We start from the raw sequence: 18,572 nt of genomic DNA on the forward strand, positions 1-18,572 counted from the left end.
CTTCAGGTGACATTGCTGAAGTATAAGAGTTAGTGCCTTATGCGTGTAGCTTTACTGTTAGTGCGGGTAGCCTTCCTTCTTGGTTTGTACCCACAGCTGCGGGAACAGGCAGGGTACTGTACCAAGGGAGGCTTTCCTGCGAGAACAGCTGGCTTACTGCGTGTAAGGTCTTCATCTCTGAGCCTGGTGGGTCCTGCGGAACCAGTTGATCTTTGCGCAGACGTACCTCTTTAAGGTGTGTCTTGCGGGTCCAACTGGGCTTTGCGGGGACCTACCTCTTCACTTTCTTAAGCGAGCTTCACGTATATATACATTATATATTTACAATTTTAATAGTTTTTAATGAGGTTTCATGTTGTGAGAAAAATAGAGGTTTTTGGGGGTTGAGGGTGGATTGAGATATGATGTGACATGTTGAAGCGGTAGTTTGTGAGTTTCAGCGTTGCGGATGCACTTTTTTTTTGTTTAAAACAGTTATCCTACTCCCAAACAGAGGATAGACACATTACCAGTTACCATATACAATTCTATTTTTTTTAAATTACCTCTTTTTTCTTTTAAAAAGAAGTTATATTTTAAGAGGGTGTGAGTATTAAATAAAATATTATATTTTTATTAAAATAAGTCACGTAAGGTAAAAACCATTGAATAATGATAACGACGTAAAACAGAACGAGTAACGCTGTTTAATTGGGGCCTATCTGTCACAAAATTCAAATATAAAATTCCATGACGTTTGATGCATGTGACCATGAGTCCATGATACTATAACTTTTCTTTTTTGTTGGTTCTTTATACTTATATTAATTATTTATCCTTATATTCAAATAATAATAGCAATAATAATAATAATAATAATAATAATAATAATAATCATACACCTTAGTTTCTCACGTGCAAGGTTCATGTTGATATTTTTAACCAGATTATTGTTAACTCGTTCGAGTTATTGATTTACATTTAATAATTTATAATTGACTTATCTGTTTAACTCGTCTTTTAGCTATGTATAATCGTTTTACGCATCCATAAAAGAATAAGAATGTAACTACTTATTTTTTATTGTAAAAAAGAGGATTTATTGAGTTCAAGTTTCAAATGTGATAATATAGAGGTTCTATGTTGGGTTTGGAGGTGATCTCACCTATGATGGATTTTCTAATGAGGATGGTCTTCGAGTCAAGTCAGGAGCTTTATTTTAAAAACGTGTCAGCCTAACACCCCACAGTTTCGAATTCAAGGCATGTCAGTGATTCATATAATAGGAGTAACATAGATAGAATTTTCTTTTAATTTTATAAGTATCAAATTAAAAGTCCGAAAAAGACAAAATGAAAAAAAAAAAAAAAGGATAAAAAACTAAACATAGTACATAAATGAAAACAGTAAAAATGACAAAAAGTAGAAAACAAAGTACCAAGTTTCAGACACGTACGATTTCTTTCGCATTTACCGGAATATCCATCCATCCATCCATCCATCCTTCAATGGCGGTGTAAACATTTGCCGGCGGCTGATCACGACGGCGGCCGGTGGTTCCAGGTAAAAACCACCTAATTATTATTCTGCACTCCATATTCTGATCAATGTTCATCATTCTGTTTCCCTCTGTAAGTAATTAATTTGATGTTATTGTTACTTAATTGTTTGATTAAAGCGTGATCAATGTGATGAGAGAGAAAGTAGATTGAGAGAGTAAGAGATAATTTAATTTCCGCGTTTAATTTCATATCTATATCTATATATATCCATCAAATTTCATACATATACATACAAATATATATGCTATATATATTTATACAACTCTCTCTCTCTCTCTCTATCTATAATCTATCTCTTTCTTAGGATATAGTTAAAGTGAGTGAGTACTGAGTAGCATTCACTATCAACCTTAATTATTATTATCCATTGATAGAAGATTGCAGAATTACTGCCTGAAGCTTTGTAATTTGCTTGAATTTTTTGCATCTAGTCAAAGGTAATACTCCCTCCATCCCATTTTAAGTGTCTTAATAAAAATATTTACGGTCAAAGTTGTAAAAGAAAGACTTGAAAATTCAAACTGTAAAAGAAAGACTTGAAAATTCAAACTAAGACACTTAAAATGGGACGGAGGGATCGTCGTCAGCAGCAGCAGCAGCTGTTTATTGTTGTTTTTTGCTTGATTTTAATGGATTCACTTACATGTAAATACCATTTATTGCATCTGATGTTAACTTATTTATCATCTTCATGAAACTGAATTATACTTTATTATCACTAATTTCAACTCAACCACATATGTTTGATGGATCTGTTGCAAACACACACATAAACAAACTGCAGAAAATTTAAGAACATGAGGATTTACGTGGTTCGGTCTCAGGGCAGGCCCCGAGAATTTAAATACCTCGGAAGAGCTGCGTAGGCCCTAACGAGTTGTTTGATTTTCATTATTTTTGTTTTTAAAGTTAGTTTGGCCCCAATAGCTTAAATGGATTACAGATAATAAAAAGTTTTTGGTCAAATATATTTAAGATGATTAAGATCCATACCTATTTTATAAAAAAGTATTAAAAATATATATAAAAAAATAGGCCCTAATAAAGAGATACAGCGCCGGTCCAAAACCTCCCATGTCTTCAATCTTTATTAACTCAACAACGTGTCTTCAACCAAACAAGCCCAAAACCGAGGCCCAGCCTCCACAAACCCAACAGGTTGATTGATTACATGAACAGATCTTGCATTTGAGCATATTTAATTATTTGAAACTGTATTTAAAACGTTTGTTTTAAAAGATTTTGTGAAATTGTAGTGTTTATGTGACATTTATATGTGATCTATGAATGTAGGAGAATGCCAAGGTCACTGCATAGAGGCTTTATTGTTCCTGATCAGTTCAGCCCTGTATCTTTAAGAAACCGATATAAGCTAACTTTATTATTACTTAAGTTGAGTTTATTTGCTATTGTAATTCTTGCACTCACGGGTTCGTTATGGTGGACGATATCACTCACAACTGGTTCTAGAAACCACGCGTTTCGTGGGTACAGACGGCTGCAAGAGCAACTGGTTTCAGATTTATGGGATATCGGTGAACTCTCACTTGGTGGCTCTAGAATAAAAGAAACAGAATTTTGTTCCGTAGAGTTTGAAAATTACGTACCTTGTTTCAACGTAAGTGAAAATCTTGAATTGGGTTTGACCGAAGGTCAACAACAAGACCGCCATTGTGGGCCCACATCAAGACAGAGCTGCTTAGTTTTTGCTCCTTCTGGATACAAGGTTCCACATAGATGGCCTACCGGAAGAGATGTTATTTGGATTGATAATGTTAAGATTAACGCACAGGAGGTGCTTTCATCCGGAAGTTTGACAAAAAGGTGTGTTTTTTAAAAGCAATATGAATGCAAATTATTAAATCTGTTTCTTATTATGCGTTGTTTAATTAATGTGGATGCAGGATGATGTTGTTAGATGATGACCAGATTTCATTTAGTTTTGCATCTTCTATGGTTGACGATAGTATTGAAGACTATTCGCATCAGATTGCAGAAATGATTGGTTTAAGAAATGAATCTTACTTTCTACAAGCTGGAGTAAGTAAAATATACCTTCTTGAAATTACAGTGAATTAATAGTATTAATACAACTTGTTTTATATCTTTTATGGCTTTACACATACATTATAATAATTTAGAGATAGTTTGTGCATACAATTTTTAAAACAGCTTTAGAGGTTAGACAAGCATCAAATTTGTTTTAATGGCAATTCCTGCAAAAAAATGCTGAAATTTGTAAATTGACAAAATGATCCTAATTTTAAAGCTTATCACTTCTTAAGTTGTAAAATGACAAAAATAACCCTGAGTCTACTCAAATATGTTTTGCTGGTCCATCAAGAGTTGATTCTTTTGAGTAGATTCAGGGGCAATCTTGCCATTTCTACAACTTTGGATGTGACTAGAGCTATAATTCTACGGCATTTTTGATAAATTTATGTTTTAATGTTGTTTGCTTACAAATTTCTACTTTTTTTTATCAGGTGAGAACGGTATTGGATATAGGTTGTGGTTTTGGTAGCTTAGGAGCACATCTGTTTCAGAGTCAACTATTGACTATGTGTATAGCAAATTACGAGTCTTCAGGGAGTCAAGTAGAAATAACTCTTGAAAGAGGTCTTCCTGCAATGGTTGCTTCTTTTACTGCAAAAAAGTTACCGTTCCCGTCACTTTCTTTTGACATGGTTCACAGTGCATCGGATGGGATTGTTTGGAATCATAAAGGTACCATTATAGTTACCTGAATTCTCAATTACCATTTTACTGCAAAAACTCAAATCATATTTCTTTTTGTGAACTGTTACAGATGGCATACATTTGATAGAAGTCGATCGAGTTCTTAGGCCTGGTGGATACTTTGTTTGGACCTCATCGGTTGCAAACACACGGGCTTCCGTTCGAAACAAAGAAAATTCAAAAATAGAGGATTTTGTGTTTAGTTTTGCAAAAGATCTCTGTTGGGATTTATTATCACAACAAGACAAAACTGTTGTTTGGAAGAAACCTAGCAATAAAGATTGTTATGCTTCCAGGTAACACCACATCCATACATAAAAAGTGATACGTTAAATATTCAAAATAAAAACGAAAACGTTTTATTAATTAACATATATACATTTTTAAACAAGTGATATTTATCTTGTTGTGAATAGAGGCGTACACTGGCCGAGCTCGGCTTGTGAATAGTTTTTCAAACTTGAGCTCGGGTTGTTTAATTCTTATTAGTTAATTTATATTCATTTTTAATTTATTCATATATATGACATAATATATGTTATTGAGTTACTTTTATCATAATTTTATATATAACAGTTATTATATATATATATATAGATATTAAAATTTTTAAATAATAGGCTCGTGGGCTAGCTCAAGCACGATAACTAAAGCTAGTGCTCATGCTTGTTTATCAAACAAGCTTATTTTAGACCCGAGCACGTTTAAGCTTGGCTCGATTCTAGCTTTTAACGATACAATGTTGAGCAGTACATGGGCAGGTTGGCTCGTTTACACCCTAAGTTGTGAACTACTGAACTATTAGTTTATTTAATAGGAACCGTGGATCTGGTCCTTCAGTTTGCAAAGTGGGTCGTGATGTTGAATCACCATATTATCATCCACTAGAACCATGCATTGGAGGAACACATAGTCGCCGGTGGATTCCTATTGAAAAAAGAGCAAAATGGCCCTCTAGAACCACATTAAGCTCCAAGGAACTCGCGGCACATGGTAAAAGTTTCTTACATTTTAATGTAAACATAGCTTTGAATACTTTTATATGAATCTGAGGCTAATTGTATCAAAAAGTGACCAACTTTGGTCTGATTCTGTTTATAACAATCAACTTAATTTGGCAAGAAAATAAAAGTCAAATTGGTCAAAAGTCACCAATGGTCAACACGGTCAAAATATAAAAAGTGACCTACTTTGGTTTGATTTCTGTTTTAAACAATCAACTTAATTTGGTAAAAAATAAGTCAACTTTGTCAAAAGTCACCAACTTTGGTCAATACGGTCAAGTCAACATGGTCAAAATAAAAGAGTTACTAACTTTGTTCTGGTTCTGTTTAACAATCAACTTAATTTGGCGAGAAAAAAAAGTCAACTTGGTAAACGCGGTCAAATGTCAACGTAGTCGAAATAAAAAAGTGACCAAAATGTTAGTCATGTATTATGTAAAAGTCACCAACACAACCGCTGCTACATCATAAATTGCAAATTTTGAAAGTTGGTTACTTTATGTTATGGCAAGTCGTTTAAAATTTTAATGATTCTATTTAAACCTAAGAATAATCTGGTTGTTACTGTTATCATTATAATTTTTATCAGGTGTAGTTTTTGATGACCTTATTGAAGACAATCTAAACTGGAAATCGGCAGTCAGAAACTATTGGTCTCTACTCTCCCCAGCTATATTTTCAGATCACCCAAAACGACCCGGAATCGAGGACCCCGTCCCACCTTATAACATGGTGAGAAACGTGTTGGACATGAATGCTCATTTTGGCGGGTTTAATTCTGCCTTATTAGAAGCTGGGAAATCTGTATGGGTCATGAATGCGGTCCCCACCAGTGGGCCCAACAACCTTCCCCTTATCTTTGACCGAGGCTTGCTTGGCGTGTTACATGATTGGTATGTATTTGTATTAAAAGGGTAAATACGATGTTATAAAATTAAAAGGACGTTATTATTGTAATCATAATGAAAGTCTTGGTTATTCTAAAAAGACGAACCTGGCATTGTAGGTGTGAAGCGTTTCCAACGTATCCGAGAACTTATGATTTGGTTCATGCCGAAGGCTTTTTATCACTAGAAACCGCAAAGCAACGTCGTTGCAGTATGCTCGATATATTCTTTGAGATTGATCGGTTACTCCGCCCCGAGGTATTTTAAAATTTAAATATTTAGTAACATTATTAAACAAAATAAAATATTAAAATTTGTAAAAATTCATAGCCAACCCTTAAATGATGGATTTTAGGAGGCTCTTTTATCACATATAGGCCTATAAACGAACTGAATGCCAGTGAATTGTTCGTAAACCGTTCGGCAGGGGGGGGGGATCATTTATGTTTTTTATATTATAAGCTAAAAGAATAATTATGAACACAAGTCTCATCTGTTCATTAATGTTCATAAACGTTCGTTCATTTCAATTCGTTTATGTTAACTCATTTGTTTACATTCAATTATGTTTGTTAGTTTACACTTGTTTAAGTTTGTTCGTTTACCTTCGTTAATACGTTCAATTAAGTGTTATAGGTCAATTACAATAACTCTAATTTTAATAACCTTTTAGGCCCAATACATTATATTTCACATTTATTTTTAATTGTTTTTAGCTCTGTAATATTCTTTCATCCATTTTTCAGTTATGTTCGTTCCTCTGTTTTCAGTTATGTTCGTTTGTTAACGTTCATGAACTGTCCGTTTATATTGGTAAAGAACGAACACGAGCACAAACATATTCATTGGTCTTAATGAGCGAATACGAACAAGGAAACCACGTTTGTTTAACTGTCTGTGCTCGATTATTTGTTTGGTTAAAGTCAAACGAACGAACAGAACACGAAGTAGCGAACATGCTCCATTCATGTTTGTTGCAGGCCTGATGCATGTTCTTGTTGTCTATATGAAATTAATTGAGTTTTTTTTGTTCATGTGTAAATTTATATAATTGATGAAATTTTTTTTATTAAGATTTTTGGTAAAAGAATGAAATTGTTGTAGGGTTGGGTGATACTACGCGACACGTCATCTCTAATTGAAGCTGCAAGAACAATTACTGCAAGATTAAAATGGGAGGCGCGCGTTGTGGAAATCGAGAGCAATAGTGATGAGAAACTGTTGGTATGCCAAAAACCATTAATAAGAAGGCGGTCAAGCCTGTTTTAAAAGAAGTCGATATTCGGTTTAGACAACTATACAGCTGAGCAGTAGATGTTTTACAAAAGCGAAAAACCTGTGGGAGCTCGGCAAACGTGGGGCGAATGTAATTACATGACGATTTTATTGGAAGAGCATTGTATTCATTCTTTTTCTTTTATTAGATCGGTTTGTGTTGTTAGTATACAAAACAGGCGATGAATTTAATGTTAGTAATGATAATATACGAAGTTTTGAATGATGAAGGAAAGCATTGTGGCTGTATTTTATGTTAGTGAAAATGAAAATTTTAAAAAAAAGGTACGAATATTATAATTTTTAATAAATGATAGGTCTCTCGCTGTAAAAGCAAAAGTTGCTGTGGTGTAGTGGTTATCACTTTTGCTTTACACGCAAAATGTCTCTGGTTCGATCCCGGGCAGAAGCATTAATATTATTTTTTCTATTTTTAGATTTTATTTGCCCAGCATTTATTTTTCTAGAATGATTCTAGTAGCTTAAAGATAGCATCATAGTAGAGAATTTGTGTTATGATATGTTTTCTAGAATAGTTAACGTACACATCTTCTAAATCTACATTAATGTTCACCATGAGACTAGAACGCTCAATCATTTGAGGAGAATCCTTTTTGCTACACGTCTTGATATCGCTAGGCTACATGTCATTTAGTTTTGTATTAGCTACAAGCGCCTATCATGTTGTGTTTTCATATTAGTTATCATGTTATGTACTTCGATACCGAAGCTATAACTACATGTGAAGGTACAATGGTCAATGGTGTGGTATTAGTGACGTTACACCATATGTATTGGTGTAATATGCCCATTGTGTGTTCATATATGCCCTCTGAAGTACATAGTTAATCGTGTATGTTAGGTTGTAAAACTGACAATTTTTGGCACAACACATTAACAAAGCTTGACCATGATGTTAAATTAGTTTGGATTTGAGTTAAATGAGTTAACATGTTGACAAGCTGTGGTGTGCATTGATTTTGTGCTTAGATCATATCACTAATATTTGTTATTTTAAGGTTTTTTATAGCTTACGTAGAGTACAAAAGGAGAAGATGTGCCTAACTTGGGAGAGAGAGAGAGAGAGTTTTTACGTTCTTTTTATATGAGATTGATGATTACCCAACTGTGGTTCTTTTTATATGAGATTGATGATTACCCAACTGTAGGTTAATGTAACAACTTGATATTGATGGCAACTTGTTACCACTCAGGTATGGGAATTAGTACCGCGACACGTTCCTGATAAAATGTTACAACATGACAGTTAATATTGGGGTTATCATTATGATGATGCTGATGATGTATTATGGTTACCACCGGGGTCCAAGATATTATGGCTACCACTGGGTCCAAGTGGTCCTTGGTCGGTTACCGACTTTTGTGGCTTTGGCAAAAAGCAATATCCGGGTTCGCTCGTGTCTTTGTCCGATTTGTGGCGAAACAGAGAAATCGGAGGAGCGCGTTTTTATTTCATGTGGCCTTGCACAATCCTTGTGGAGTGTGATTTCTTAATGGTGTAAAATGCCCGCATTTTTCTTGTCTAGTTTTCGGGATTTGTTGGAACTCCCCAAGTTCTCAACTTTTCCTAGAGACAAAGCCAACATTTTTCATGCGGTTTGTTTAATCGCAACGTGGTGCTTGTGGAAGAAGAGGAATGTTCTTTTTCATAGTGGGATGCCAATCCATCTTTCGGGGTATGGTTGAGGAAATAAAAACATTGAGCTTTCTTTGGATAGAAAATAGGGGAAAGAAGAGTCTTACTTGGGTGGTTTGGTGTCGGTTTAGAGTATAAAACTTATAGTTGGGTGTTTTAGTTTTTGGTGTTTGTTGTTTTGTTTGGTGATTAGTGCTTAGTAGCTTGCTAGCTTTAATATAATTTATTTGTTAGTTGTTCAAAACAAAAAACAAAAACAATGAAGTTATCACATGCATTATCTTTTGATTAAAAACACCACAACTTTCCTTGTAATGTTTTTAATCACAAAAGTTTTTTTTTCTTTTACCGGTTAAATGTTATCTTCTACGGTGATTAAACCCTTAGACTTTCTATTCGAAACCCTAATTATTTTACCACCCACAACACAAAATTTGTTAAAACTTTAATTTAGAATATTTCAAACTTTGGGGGTGCCAAACTGCCAATAAACAATCTTTAAACATTCCTTTTGTAGGGTTTCAACACAATTCAAAAGCTTACCTGCCGTAGAGTACAACACCTCTTCATCCGGTTAGATTATGTAAAATGTAAATTTCTTCGGATCCAGATCTGAGAATCTCATTAGAAACTGTAGTTACATCTACTGCTCATAATATTTATTTTAATTTCATATGCTTTGCTTAAATGATCATCAAATCTGTAATGTTTTTTACTTTCTTTGTCATGATATTATTATAATCTATACATTGAATTGTTTGTGGGGTTAATAAACCTTTTTTCTACTTTTATATTTTGTAGCATTATTGTTTGAAAAATGTTTTTTTTTTAGTTTATGTTTTCTAGCCACAATCTTGATTGTATTATGCTTATATTTCTTAGACATCTTTGCTAAACTGTGTGTGGTCATATAGTACATAATAAATGTTATCTTTTTGGCTGTTTTAGCTGATTATTTGGCACAATGTCAGATGGTTAGGAAACTGATAAGACTTTTGAAATATGGAAAATAAAGAAGCTAATCTAAGCATCGGAAGCTGCAAGAGGCAATGGTGGATTGGTGCCGGTATGATTGCCACTAACAATACCCTAGTGAGAGAACCTGGTTGTCTAAAATCCGGGATACGCCGAGTATAGATTGCTACTAACAAGATTGTTTGAGTTTAAACTATTATACTTGCACCTATTTTGAAGGTATGTTTTCCACTTTCATTGTGGGGTGTTTCATATTGCTTATTTTTGAGTATCTTATCTAGTTATTGTATTTTTCAAAAGCGAAAAAGTATTTATTTAAAAAAATCAATTATTTTGTTATGGATTCCTAATTTCAAGTTTACCTTCACTTTCTAGGTTATTATTGTTGGTACCAATCTCTAGATTTAAGTGTATCTGGACTCTGAAACCGTGGTTGCAGCTGATTTGGAAAAACCAATCTAGAAACCGTTGACAACGTTACAATCTTTGGGTGGTTGTGTTATACATGTATCATAGTTTCTAAAATATCAAGGAAACTCACCATGCCACTCCTTCGTGTTGACCAAATGTCCAATATAACTATTTAAGTAACAACCATTTATTTGATTTGTTCAACAAAGAGCGGTCAATTAAAGTAAACATGCATAGAATGGTTCTTCTATAGAATAAAACACGTTCGGTTTATTTTTAGGTATATCAGGCACAAGAATACCGTATCCTTGTTCTGGGTTTCTTAGCACTTATTCAAATCATAATCGTAGTTAAAATTGTATTTTAGTTGGAATGTGTAAAACTTATGAGTTTTTATGTTGGAACCATTAGATACTTGAATGTTGGTTTAAAGTCATAAGCATGCTAAAATTATGTTTTGCGTCTCAAATAACTATAGTTTATTTGTTCTGTAATTAGCATAAATTATGAAAACTTTAAGGAAGTGTTAGCTTATTGGTGATGATCGTACATATGAATATGCAACTATGGTATTTAATTAATACTCCAAATGCATCTTCATTGGTATGATCGTCCCTGATGTAAACAAGTAATGACAAATATCTTTTTCGATATACATATTTGACAAATATTTTCGATTGATCACAACTTAAAATCAACATTTGGTACCTAATGATTTTGACAAGTATTCAATGGCTTTGTCTTTGTCCCAATTGATAGCGGGCGAATCTCTAGAACCATTTACTTTTGAGTCACTTATTTTTTTATTTCATTTAGCACTTAACTTGTATTGAAAGTCAAAAGTTCCACATCTTGAAAATAGTTGACTATAATTTTAAATAGGTGTTAAGTGGTTGAGGGTAAGAATGCGGCATTCAAGTGTTTAATATACCTAAAGAAAACTGGCTTGGTTTTATTTTCTACAAGTACCATTCGAGATATGTTACTTTAACCGACTCTTCTTTGTTGAAGAAATCAAGTAATTGGTCGTTACCTATGTAGTTTCACTTAGTTCTCGTTATATCTTATTTTATAGGTTAGGCATTTCTATTACATTGTCACACCTGCACTTAGGGTCTAGGCATGTGACCAATAGTTGGTACCTGCTTTGAAAATATATCAGAGTTTTTGCGGAAGTCTTTAGTTTATAATAAAATATTAATTTATGTTTTGAAACTTTAGTTTATTTGTAAAATATAACAAAATATTTAATTTAATATAAAGCTTCTTGAATAATAAAAATTCAAGAGTTTGATTTTCAAACCTTTGTTTTATTTATAAAACTTTGTTTAAATATTGTTTGCAATATTTTAATAATTTAAAACATTGAGCCATCTCTACCTTGCGAGAATCTATCTCCATGAGTTGGCTATAATTCCATGTTACCTGTGCTAACTTTATTTCCTGTAATATTTGGGGGGAAAATACGTCAGCGATATGCTGGTGAATCGTTGACTCTAAAAATATTTTATAAATCTTTCTTTGACTGACAAGATAGTTTTCATGAAACAATCTTAGCAGACACGTCTATTATTTCTGGGATTTGTACCACTGCCATACACTCACAATTACGGTTCTCCGGGAGTTGACACCCATTGGAGAACTTTTACTATGACCTCTAGTCTGCGGCCATGTAGCCTTGACTGATAGACTAGATTGATTATGTTTGGATCCAGACACATGTGTACTCGATCTGAGTTGTTTTTATTTTCTATCTTGTATTTTAATAGGGAACACGTAATCCCATAAATCTTTATTTGACTGTCTTTGTTTAAGATAAACAACCTGTTTATCTTGACTGAAAAAGGTTTAACGTATTCACCTGTGATTGTCTGTTCTGAATGATGTGGTGATCTCGTTTGAAAAACCTTTGTGAATGAATGAATGATTAACTGATTGTATGATTGACCTATAATAAAATAGGTTTATGTAAATACCCGGATCGTCTCTTAATCCGGCTACAGACCTTTAGTCTGGTTTTGATAGCTTAAACCTTGATTGATCTTTTGTTTGAATAAAATATGTTTGATATGAATTCCTTCTCTTTATTTACTAACCATGTGCTACGTTTCTTCTTCAAGAAGAAATGTCTATGCTATGTTTCTTCTTTAAGAAGAAACGTCATTTATCTATAACCTTTGTTTGTTAAGTCTTATGTTTCTTAAAAATAAAGAAACACTATCTTAACTATAACCTTAAGTTTCTCAATCATGAAGAAACTATATCTTTGTTTAGACCATTTTCTATTTCTTAATTATAAAGGAATTTTATTTAGTTGTTATACCTTGATCACGGTCTAGGCTATACCCCCGACTAGGGTCTAAGCCTTTGGAATAATAATATTTAATTTTGGCAGAACCCATACCTTGCTTAGGTTATTATTTTCTAGATTCTCGAGCAGCACTTCGACGCTTGCACGTACTTTGAGAATCTTGATCAACAACTCCTTAGCACGCAAATCGATGCAACGTTCGGGAGTCGCCGGGTCATGCACGTACTTCGAGGCAAGATGTTGGGTCGTCTCGGGTCGACACGGTTTACGAGGTCGTTCCGCGTTTCGAGGTCGGCATGCAAAACGAGGTGCGCCGGTCGTCGGGATTGTCGTTACGAACTTCGAGGTGTCGTCGGTATATAGTTCAGATTACAAGGTTATAGTTTTCGGGTCGGTGGCACGAAAATCGAGGTAGAGAGAGAAAGTTTCTAGAGAGAGTGGGGTGATGTGATGGAAATGAGCCATGGGACGTCCTATTTATAGCTGAAATTTGGTCACATCGCGGTACACGATGGAACCTTTCTTTTTGGTCATCGCGTACCGCGTTGGGTCAAAAATCAGCATTTTTATTTTTAATCCCCTTTAGTTTTGCTAACTTGCCATTTTTTGATCGAACTTTTGGGGATGTTACATCCTCCCCACCTTGGAATGAATCTCGTCCTCGAGATTCATGGTGAGTGATTTCTTGCTTATCGGATTTATCATCAGACTTTTTCTAATCCGCCGTTTGGGTTTAACTTGAACTATTTGAATAGTTGCAATCTATGATTTGTTGTTAACTCATATATTTGGATGACATATTCAGTCAATAGTTCAGAATATCATCAGTAATTGTAAATTGCTAAGTACAGTGGCCAGTTGTGTTTAACTATTTACCTTTCCTTTTGTATTCTAAACATTTACTGATGTTAACAAGATTGCTTCTTAGATTCTGTTTATCGAATTCTTTTATTTTACTCATCTTAATACCTATCAAGATATTCATACTTGAGTAATGACATTCCTTTATTTCTTGATCTTGATGGATTCCTTCCGTTTGTTTCTATCAATTATACTCTTGAACTTTAAATGTTCGAATAACTGATTTTCCTTGAGTAGACATGTTCTTATGTCTTAGTTTAATTTATCCATTACGTTTTTAACTCATCTTTCTATAGATGATGAAGTATGATATAGTCTAAATTTAACTATCTCTTTTCATAGGTATTAGCATTCTTGTGTAAGACACGATCTATATGCTAATATCTTTCTTTATATACATTAGGGATTTAAATACCCTTATATGATTACAAAATATCTCATTTAAACGAGATTACGAACACTTTACAAGAGTGTAACATCCTAAATATTATAATGTTAAATAAAGAAAGTTACGTTTAGTGATTTCACGTTATTAATTAATTAATATCGAGTATAGAACGGATCATGGACTTAGATTAATTAAGGTGGGTTAAATGGGAATGGGCCTTAGGTCCATGGGCTTTAAGGGATATAAATATCCCCTAAACCAACCTAAAACCCTAAATCCTTATTCATTTCCATCATAATCTCTACACACTCAAAACACACACATACACTTACACCTATATACGGCCGAGAGCAAGAGTGGGATCCAAGACCAAGTAAACGAGATTCTTGATAGATCCTTCAATAAGCAAGATAAATACAAGATCTATGGTCCGTGACTAAGCCAAACAAACACGAAAAGGTACGTTTTGATCTTAAAGTTTACGTTTTTATAAACGTTTAGCCTTGAAACATTAGAACGAGAATGGATCGTGTATGAGTGAAACGTAAAGATCTAAACTTGATGATAAAACCACCTATGGACCCGTAAACATAAACGGCTCGCTAAACCGTAGTTATGTTATTAAACGTTTTAAGCCGAAAGGTCCAAACTTTATGTCTTTCCGGGCTAAGTTTTACCCGAACTATGCCATGGGAATGATCGCGGAGTTAGTTAACGTAATATCCAAGAAATTCTCGATGAAATAAGGGTGATTTTGATGATTAAGATTGAACAGAGGCGAATGCTGAATAACTTCGCCTGCAAGCCAACTTCGCCTTCATGCAAGTTCGCCCCTGACAATTTCGCCACAATAAGTTCGCTGTCAAGGTTAACTTCGCCTAAGGCCAAGTTCGCCTGGTGATAAGTTCGCCCATGATAATTTCTCCTAAGGCTAAGTTCGCTAATGCTCAACTTCGCCTAGCATATGTTCGCTTAGGGTTAACTTCGCCTATGCTTAAGTTCGCTAACGATAAGTTCGCTTATTGTTAAGTTCGCTTAATGATAAGTTCGCTGGAGTTAGCAAATAAGAAAATAAATTAAAAACCTAATGAAAAATGTGTTAAGGCAGTTAATGTAAATAAAATTTTCCAAGGATGAACTGGCAGCTCGACCCCAGCCAGGGGCTCTGCCCCTTGGACCCTGCTAGGGGCTGCCGCCCCTAGACCCCGCTGCCAGGGGCGCTGCCCCCGGACCCCCGTTCGTTGTTGGTTATATAAAGGTAGAAATACTACATGAGTAGTAGTAGTTAATTGATACATGTAAATATTATACAGTTAGCCGTGCACAGCTCAAGAAGGGAATAACGATTAACGGGGAGCGTAACATGATCCAGGTGAGTTTCTAGCCCCATTTATGTGTTATGTTTTCGGGGTTGTGTGCATACTCAATATGTTTGTTAATACGCTTATCCTAAGAGATAAGTGTATGCCTTATGTGAATAATGTGAAATGTATGAATGATTGCTTGATGGTACGTGAACGATCTTCGGATATTGCACGTACTGTCAGGTTGTAACGCTATGTATAAGGTAAGTATGATATGTACGCTTATGTGTATGAAAGTGATAAAGTTAATAAAAGAAGGAAAGGATGGTTGTATGGTTACGAAAAGGGTACCGAGCCCTAATAATACTCGAGGTATGATGTATGGTTGTATGGTAACGAAGAGGGAATCGAACCCTACTAATATTCGAGAACTAAGGAACCGAACCCTAATAATACTCGAGGAAGGAGGGTACCGAGCCCTAATAATACTCGAGGAAGGAGGGTATCGAGCCCTAATAATACTCGAGGAATGTAGGGCGTAATGCTCTTTATAACGTAAGATATGAAAGCAAGTTAGTATAAAAGAAAGTAAGAAAGTATGAAAGTAGGATTGAAAGAATATGAGTTTGTGTGTATTGTGTAATGTATGATTAACTAGAACTCACTCAGCGTAGCTGACTTTTAGTATGCACGCAGGTGAGTAGGATGAGGTAGCTCGCTTAAGGGGACACGTGGCGTTGAATAAGAGACTGGCATCAGAAGGCTCAAGACGTGATATGTTTTAATTACTTTGTTTTTGAAAGACAAGTTGTTGTTTAAGACAAGTTTTGAATTGTTACGAAATGTTTTATGAAAGTTTTTAATGTTCCGCGAATGTTTTAATTAACTCTGATATTAGAACTGCGTTTATGAGTAAATCCAACACGAAAGTAGCGCTACCGGTAACGGGGCCTTACAAAGAGCTAACTAAACTATTAGTTATTTCTAATGCCTTTAGATCTTGACTTCCGTTGGCATACTCTTGTCTACTTCTATTCTTGGTTGGGTGCATCTTGTATGTTTAACATATTAGTCTTTCCTTTCTTAGCACCACTTCCAATAACGTTGTTTATCTTATTCGGACATTCTGAGCTGAAGTGTCCGTTTTCTCCACAACTAAAACATACAACTGTTTTCTTTTTGCAAACGTCTTCCGAATGACCGAGTTTATTGCAAAAGTTGCATGTGATTAATGGAATATCTTTGGGGAAGTTTGTTGGTCTTAAACATTTCCCGTGATGCTTCTTGCCATAGCTTTGGCAGATTGGTCTTGTATATTTAAAAGACCCTTCATCCTTTTCTTTGCCTTTCTTTGTTTTCCTTTCCTCGATTTCTTCTCTCTTTCCTTTGTCATTCTTATCCTCTTCTTGATTTCTGATAAGACCATTCATAAGATAACCGGCTAACTCCATGGCTAAATCAGCGGTTTGGGGCAAATGAGATCTTACCATATCTCTAATTTCCCGAGGTAAACCCCATATGTAGCGGGTTACTTTGTTGGATTCGGGTATTACCAAATGTGGTACCAATCTACAATACTCATGAAACTTAGTATTGTATTCTCTGAGATTAGTGTCTTCCACCCTGAGGTTCAAAAACTTAGTTTGAATAAGATCGATTTCATGCATGGGAGAGAAATTTCGTAACACCAGTTCTCTGAATTCTTCCACTTCAATTGGTACATAGTTTCTCTACCCTTTGACATGATCAGGGTATTCCACCACTCCAAAGCCTCGCCTCTAAAGTAGTGAGAGGAGTATTGAATCTTTTGAATATCAGTACAATTGCTTATGATAACAATGGACTCGATTTTTTCAAGCCATCGTACAGCTGATATGACACCTTTATCGCCATAGAATTCTTTTGGTCCAAATTCCTTGAAGTTCTTAAAACTACTGCCTTGAATTATTAGTTGTTTCTTGAATTTGCGATTGAATTTGCTCTCAGCGTTGGAGCTATGAACACTTTCTTAATGATGAGGAGGTTTCTTATACGGATGAGTTCTTGATGATTTATTTGAATGTTCTATTTTATGTTTGTGTGACCCTTCTTTCATTGCATCGATGAAGGGAGTCATTGCATTATGAATCATGTCTTGGATTTTGACTAGATACTGCTCAGGAATCTCCTGTGCAGGTTTTGTCGTATCCTTGTTGCTTCTATGAGTTGAAGCTTCATCATTATTCCCTTGATTGTTTTGGTTCGACATTCTGTATACAGAATAGATCTTAGTATGAGCGAAATTCTTTATTTATATACTAATGATTGAATGTTTATAACAGATGTGTGACATTTGATGTTAGTGCAAAAGATTGATTCGTTTATGAATTGTTTAATTAAGCTTATCGCATTTCGAGAGAATTCTTTCTATTCTTCCTTGAGATTATACGTCTTGTAGTGACGTAATCTAATTGTTTATTCTTTATTTGAGAATTTGATGTTTGGGATAATCGTATGAAACGATAATTATTTTTTCAAGTATTTTGACGATGATAGTCGATGGGGTTCTTTGAGAGGCATCAATACTTTCTTGTTGTGTATTCTTGAAATGATTAGTACATACCTTGTGTACAAATAGACCACGATAATTTCTATACTTCTCTTTTTCTAGGTCATGTTTTATTCAAACGTTGTCTTCAGGTTAGTCATCTTTTAGACTTTGTCCACCTGGACCTTTCCTTTATTTTCTAGCTATTACTCTCTTACTTCCAGTTGTACTTGGAAGAATTATCTTGAGAGTTTGTGCAATCTTTTCTTGACATAATTTTTTTTAAAAGATATATTATCAATTTCGAGGAAATATATATCTCTTATTTATGTTGTTACAAGATTGCACGACATTTATTACAATTACATTTGTTTACAACTACTAAGATCCTTATTTCTTCCATCGAATAATCAGCTTCTTGATCTTGTTGCCCTTCATGTTTTCTCCTTCCTCTTTTTCTTTTCGCCTTTCCTCAGCATCCATTTCTTTAGTATGAGCAAAGTAAGGATCTTGCATTGTTGAATAATATTCCTGTCCTTGAGGATTTTCTTTTGAATAAGTTATTATTTCTTTTCCTTTGGCCACCATTGGTTTCTTGGATCTACTTGATACGTCTCCATACGTGTGCTGATTTGGAATAATATGGGCTAGCGGGATATTAGAATCAAACGAATCTGAATCTTCCTCCATTG

The 18,572-nt window shown here is 34.5% G+C and overlaps 1 protein-coding gene and 1 non-coding gene across 3 annotated transcripts; both read left to right on the forward strand.

Moving 5' to 3' along the window:
- Positions 1–1,879: 1,879 nt before the first annotated feature.
- On the forward strand, positions 1,880–7,492 carry LOC143558659 (putative pectin methyltransferase QUA2). 2 transcript variants are annotated; one of them, XM_077047458.1, is made up of 9 exons: positions 1,880–1,978; positions 2,835–3,365; positions 3,446–3,581; positions 4,028–4,268; positions 4,351–4,576; positions 5,098–5,273; positions 5,874–6,177; positions 6,291–6,429; positions 7,276–7,491. In XM_077047458.1, the coding sequence occupies exons 2-9, from the start codon at positions 2,839–2,841 to the stop codon at positions 7,438–7,440; spliced, it is 1,914 nt and encodes a 637-aa protein (XP_076903573.1). In that variant the 5' UTR covers positions 1,880–1,978; positions 2,835–2,838; the 3' UTR covers positions 7,441–7,491. The 2 variants fall into 2 exon arrangements, with proteins under 2 accessions (XP_076903573.1, XP_076903572.1); XM_077047457.1 differs by lacking the exon at positions 1,880–1,978 and adding an exon at positions 2,619–2,646 and having other exon boundaries at positions 2,682–3,365; positions 7,276–7,492.
- A 296-nt stretch (positions 7,493–7,788) lies between these two features.
- Positions 7,789–7,858, forward strand: TRNAV-UAC (transfer RNA valine (anticodon UAC)). Its single transcript has one exon. It is a non-coding gene; the product is annotated as a tRNA-Val (tRNA).
- Positions 7,859–18,572: the final 10,714 nt, after the last annotated feature.

The sequence above is a fragment of the Bidens hawaiensis genome, unplaced genomic scaffold (genome assembly GCF_021521415.1).
Source record: "Bidens hawaiensis isolate Kalapana, Puna unplaced genomic scaffold, B.hawaiensis_p1.1 tig00019582_1, whole genome shotgun sequence".
NCBI classification, from domain to species: domain Eukaryota; kingdom Viridiplantae; phylum Streptophyta; class Magnoliopsida; order Asterales; family Asteraceae; genus Bidens; species Bidens hawaiensis.

Coding starts and splice junctions, on each gene's coding strand:
- LOC143558659 (XM_077047458.1), top strand. CDS start 2,839: ATGCCAAGGTCACTGCATAGAGGCTTTATTGTTCCTGATCAGTTCAGC. Junction 3,582..4,027: donor CTTACTTTCTACAAGCTGGA/GTAAGTAAAATA, acceptor TTTTTTTATCAG/GTGAGAACGGTATTGGATAT. Junction 4,269..4,350: donor GATTGTTTGGAATCATAAAG/GTACCATTATAG, acceptor GAACTGTTACAG/ATGGCATACATTTGATAGAA.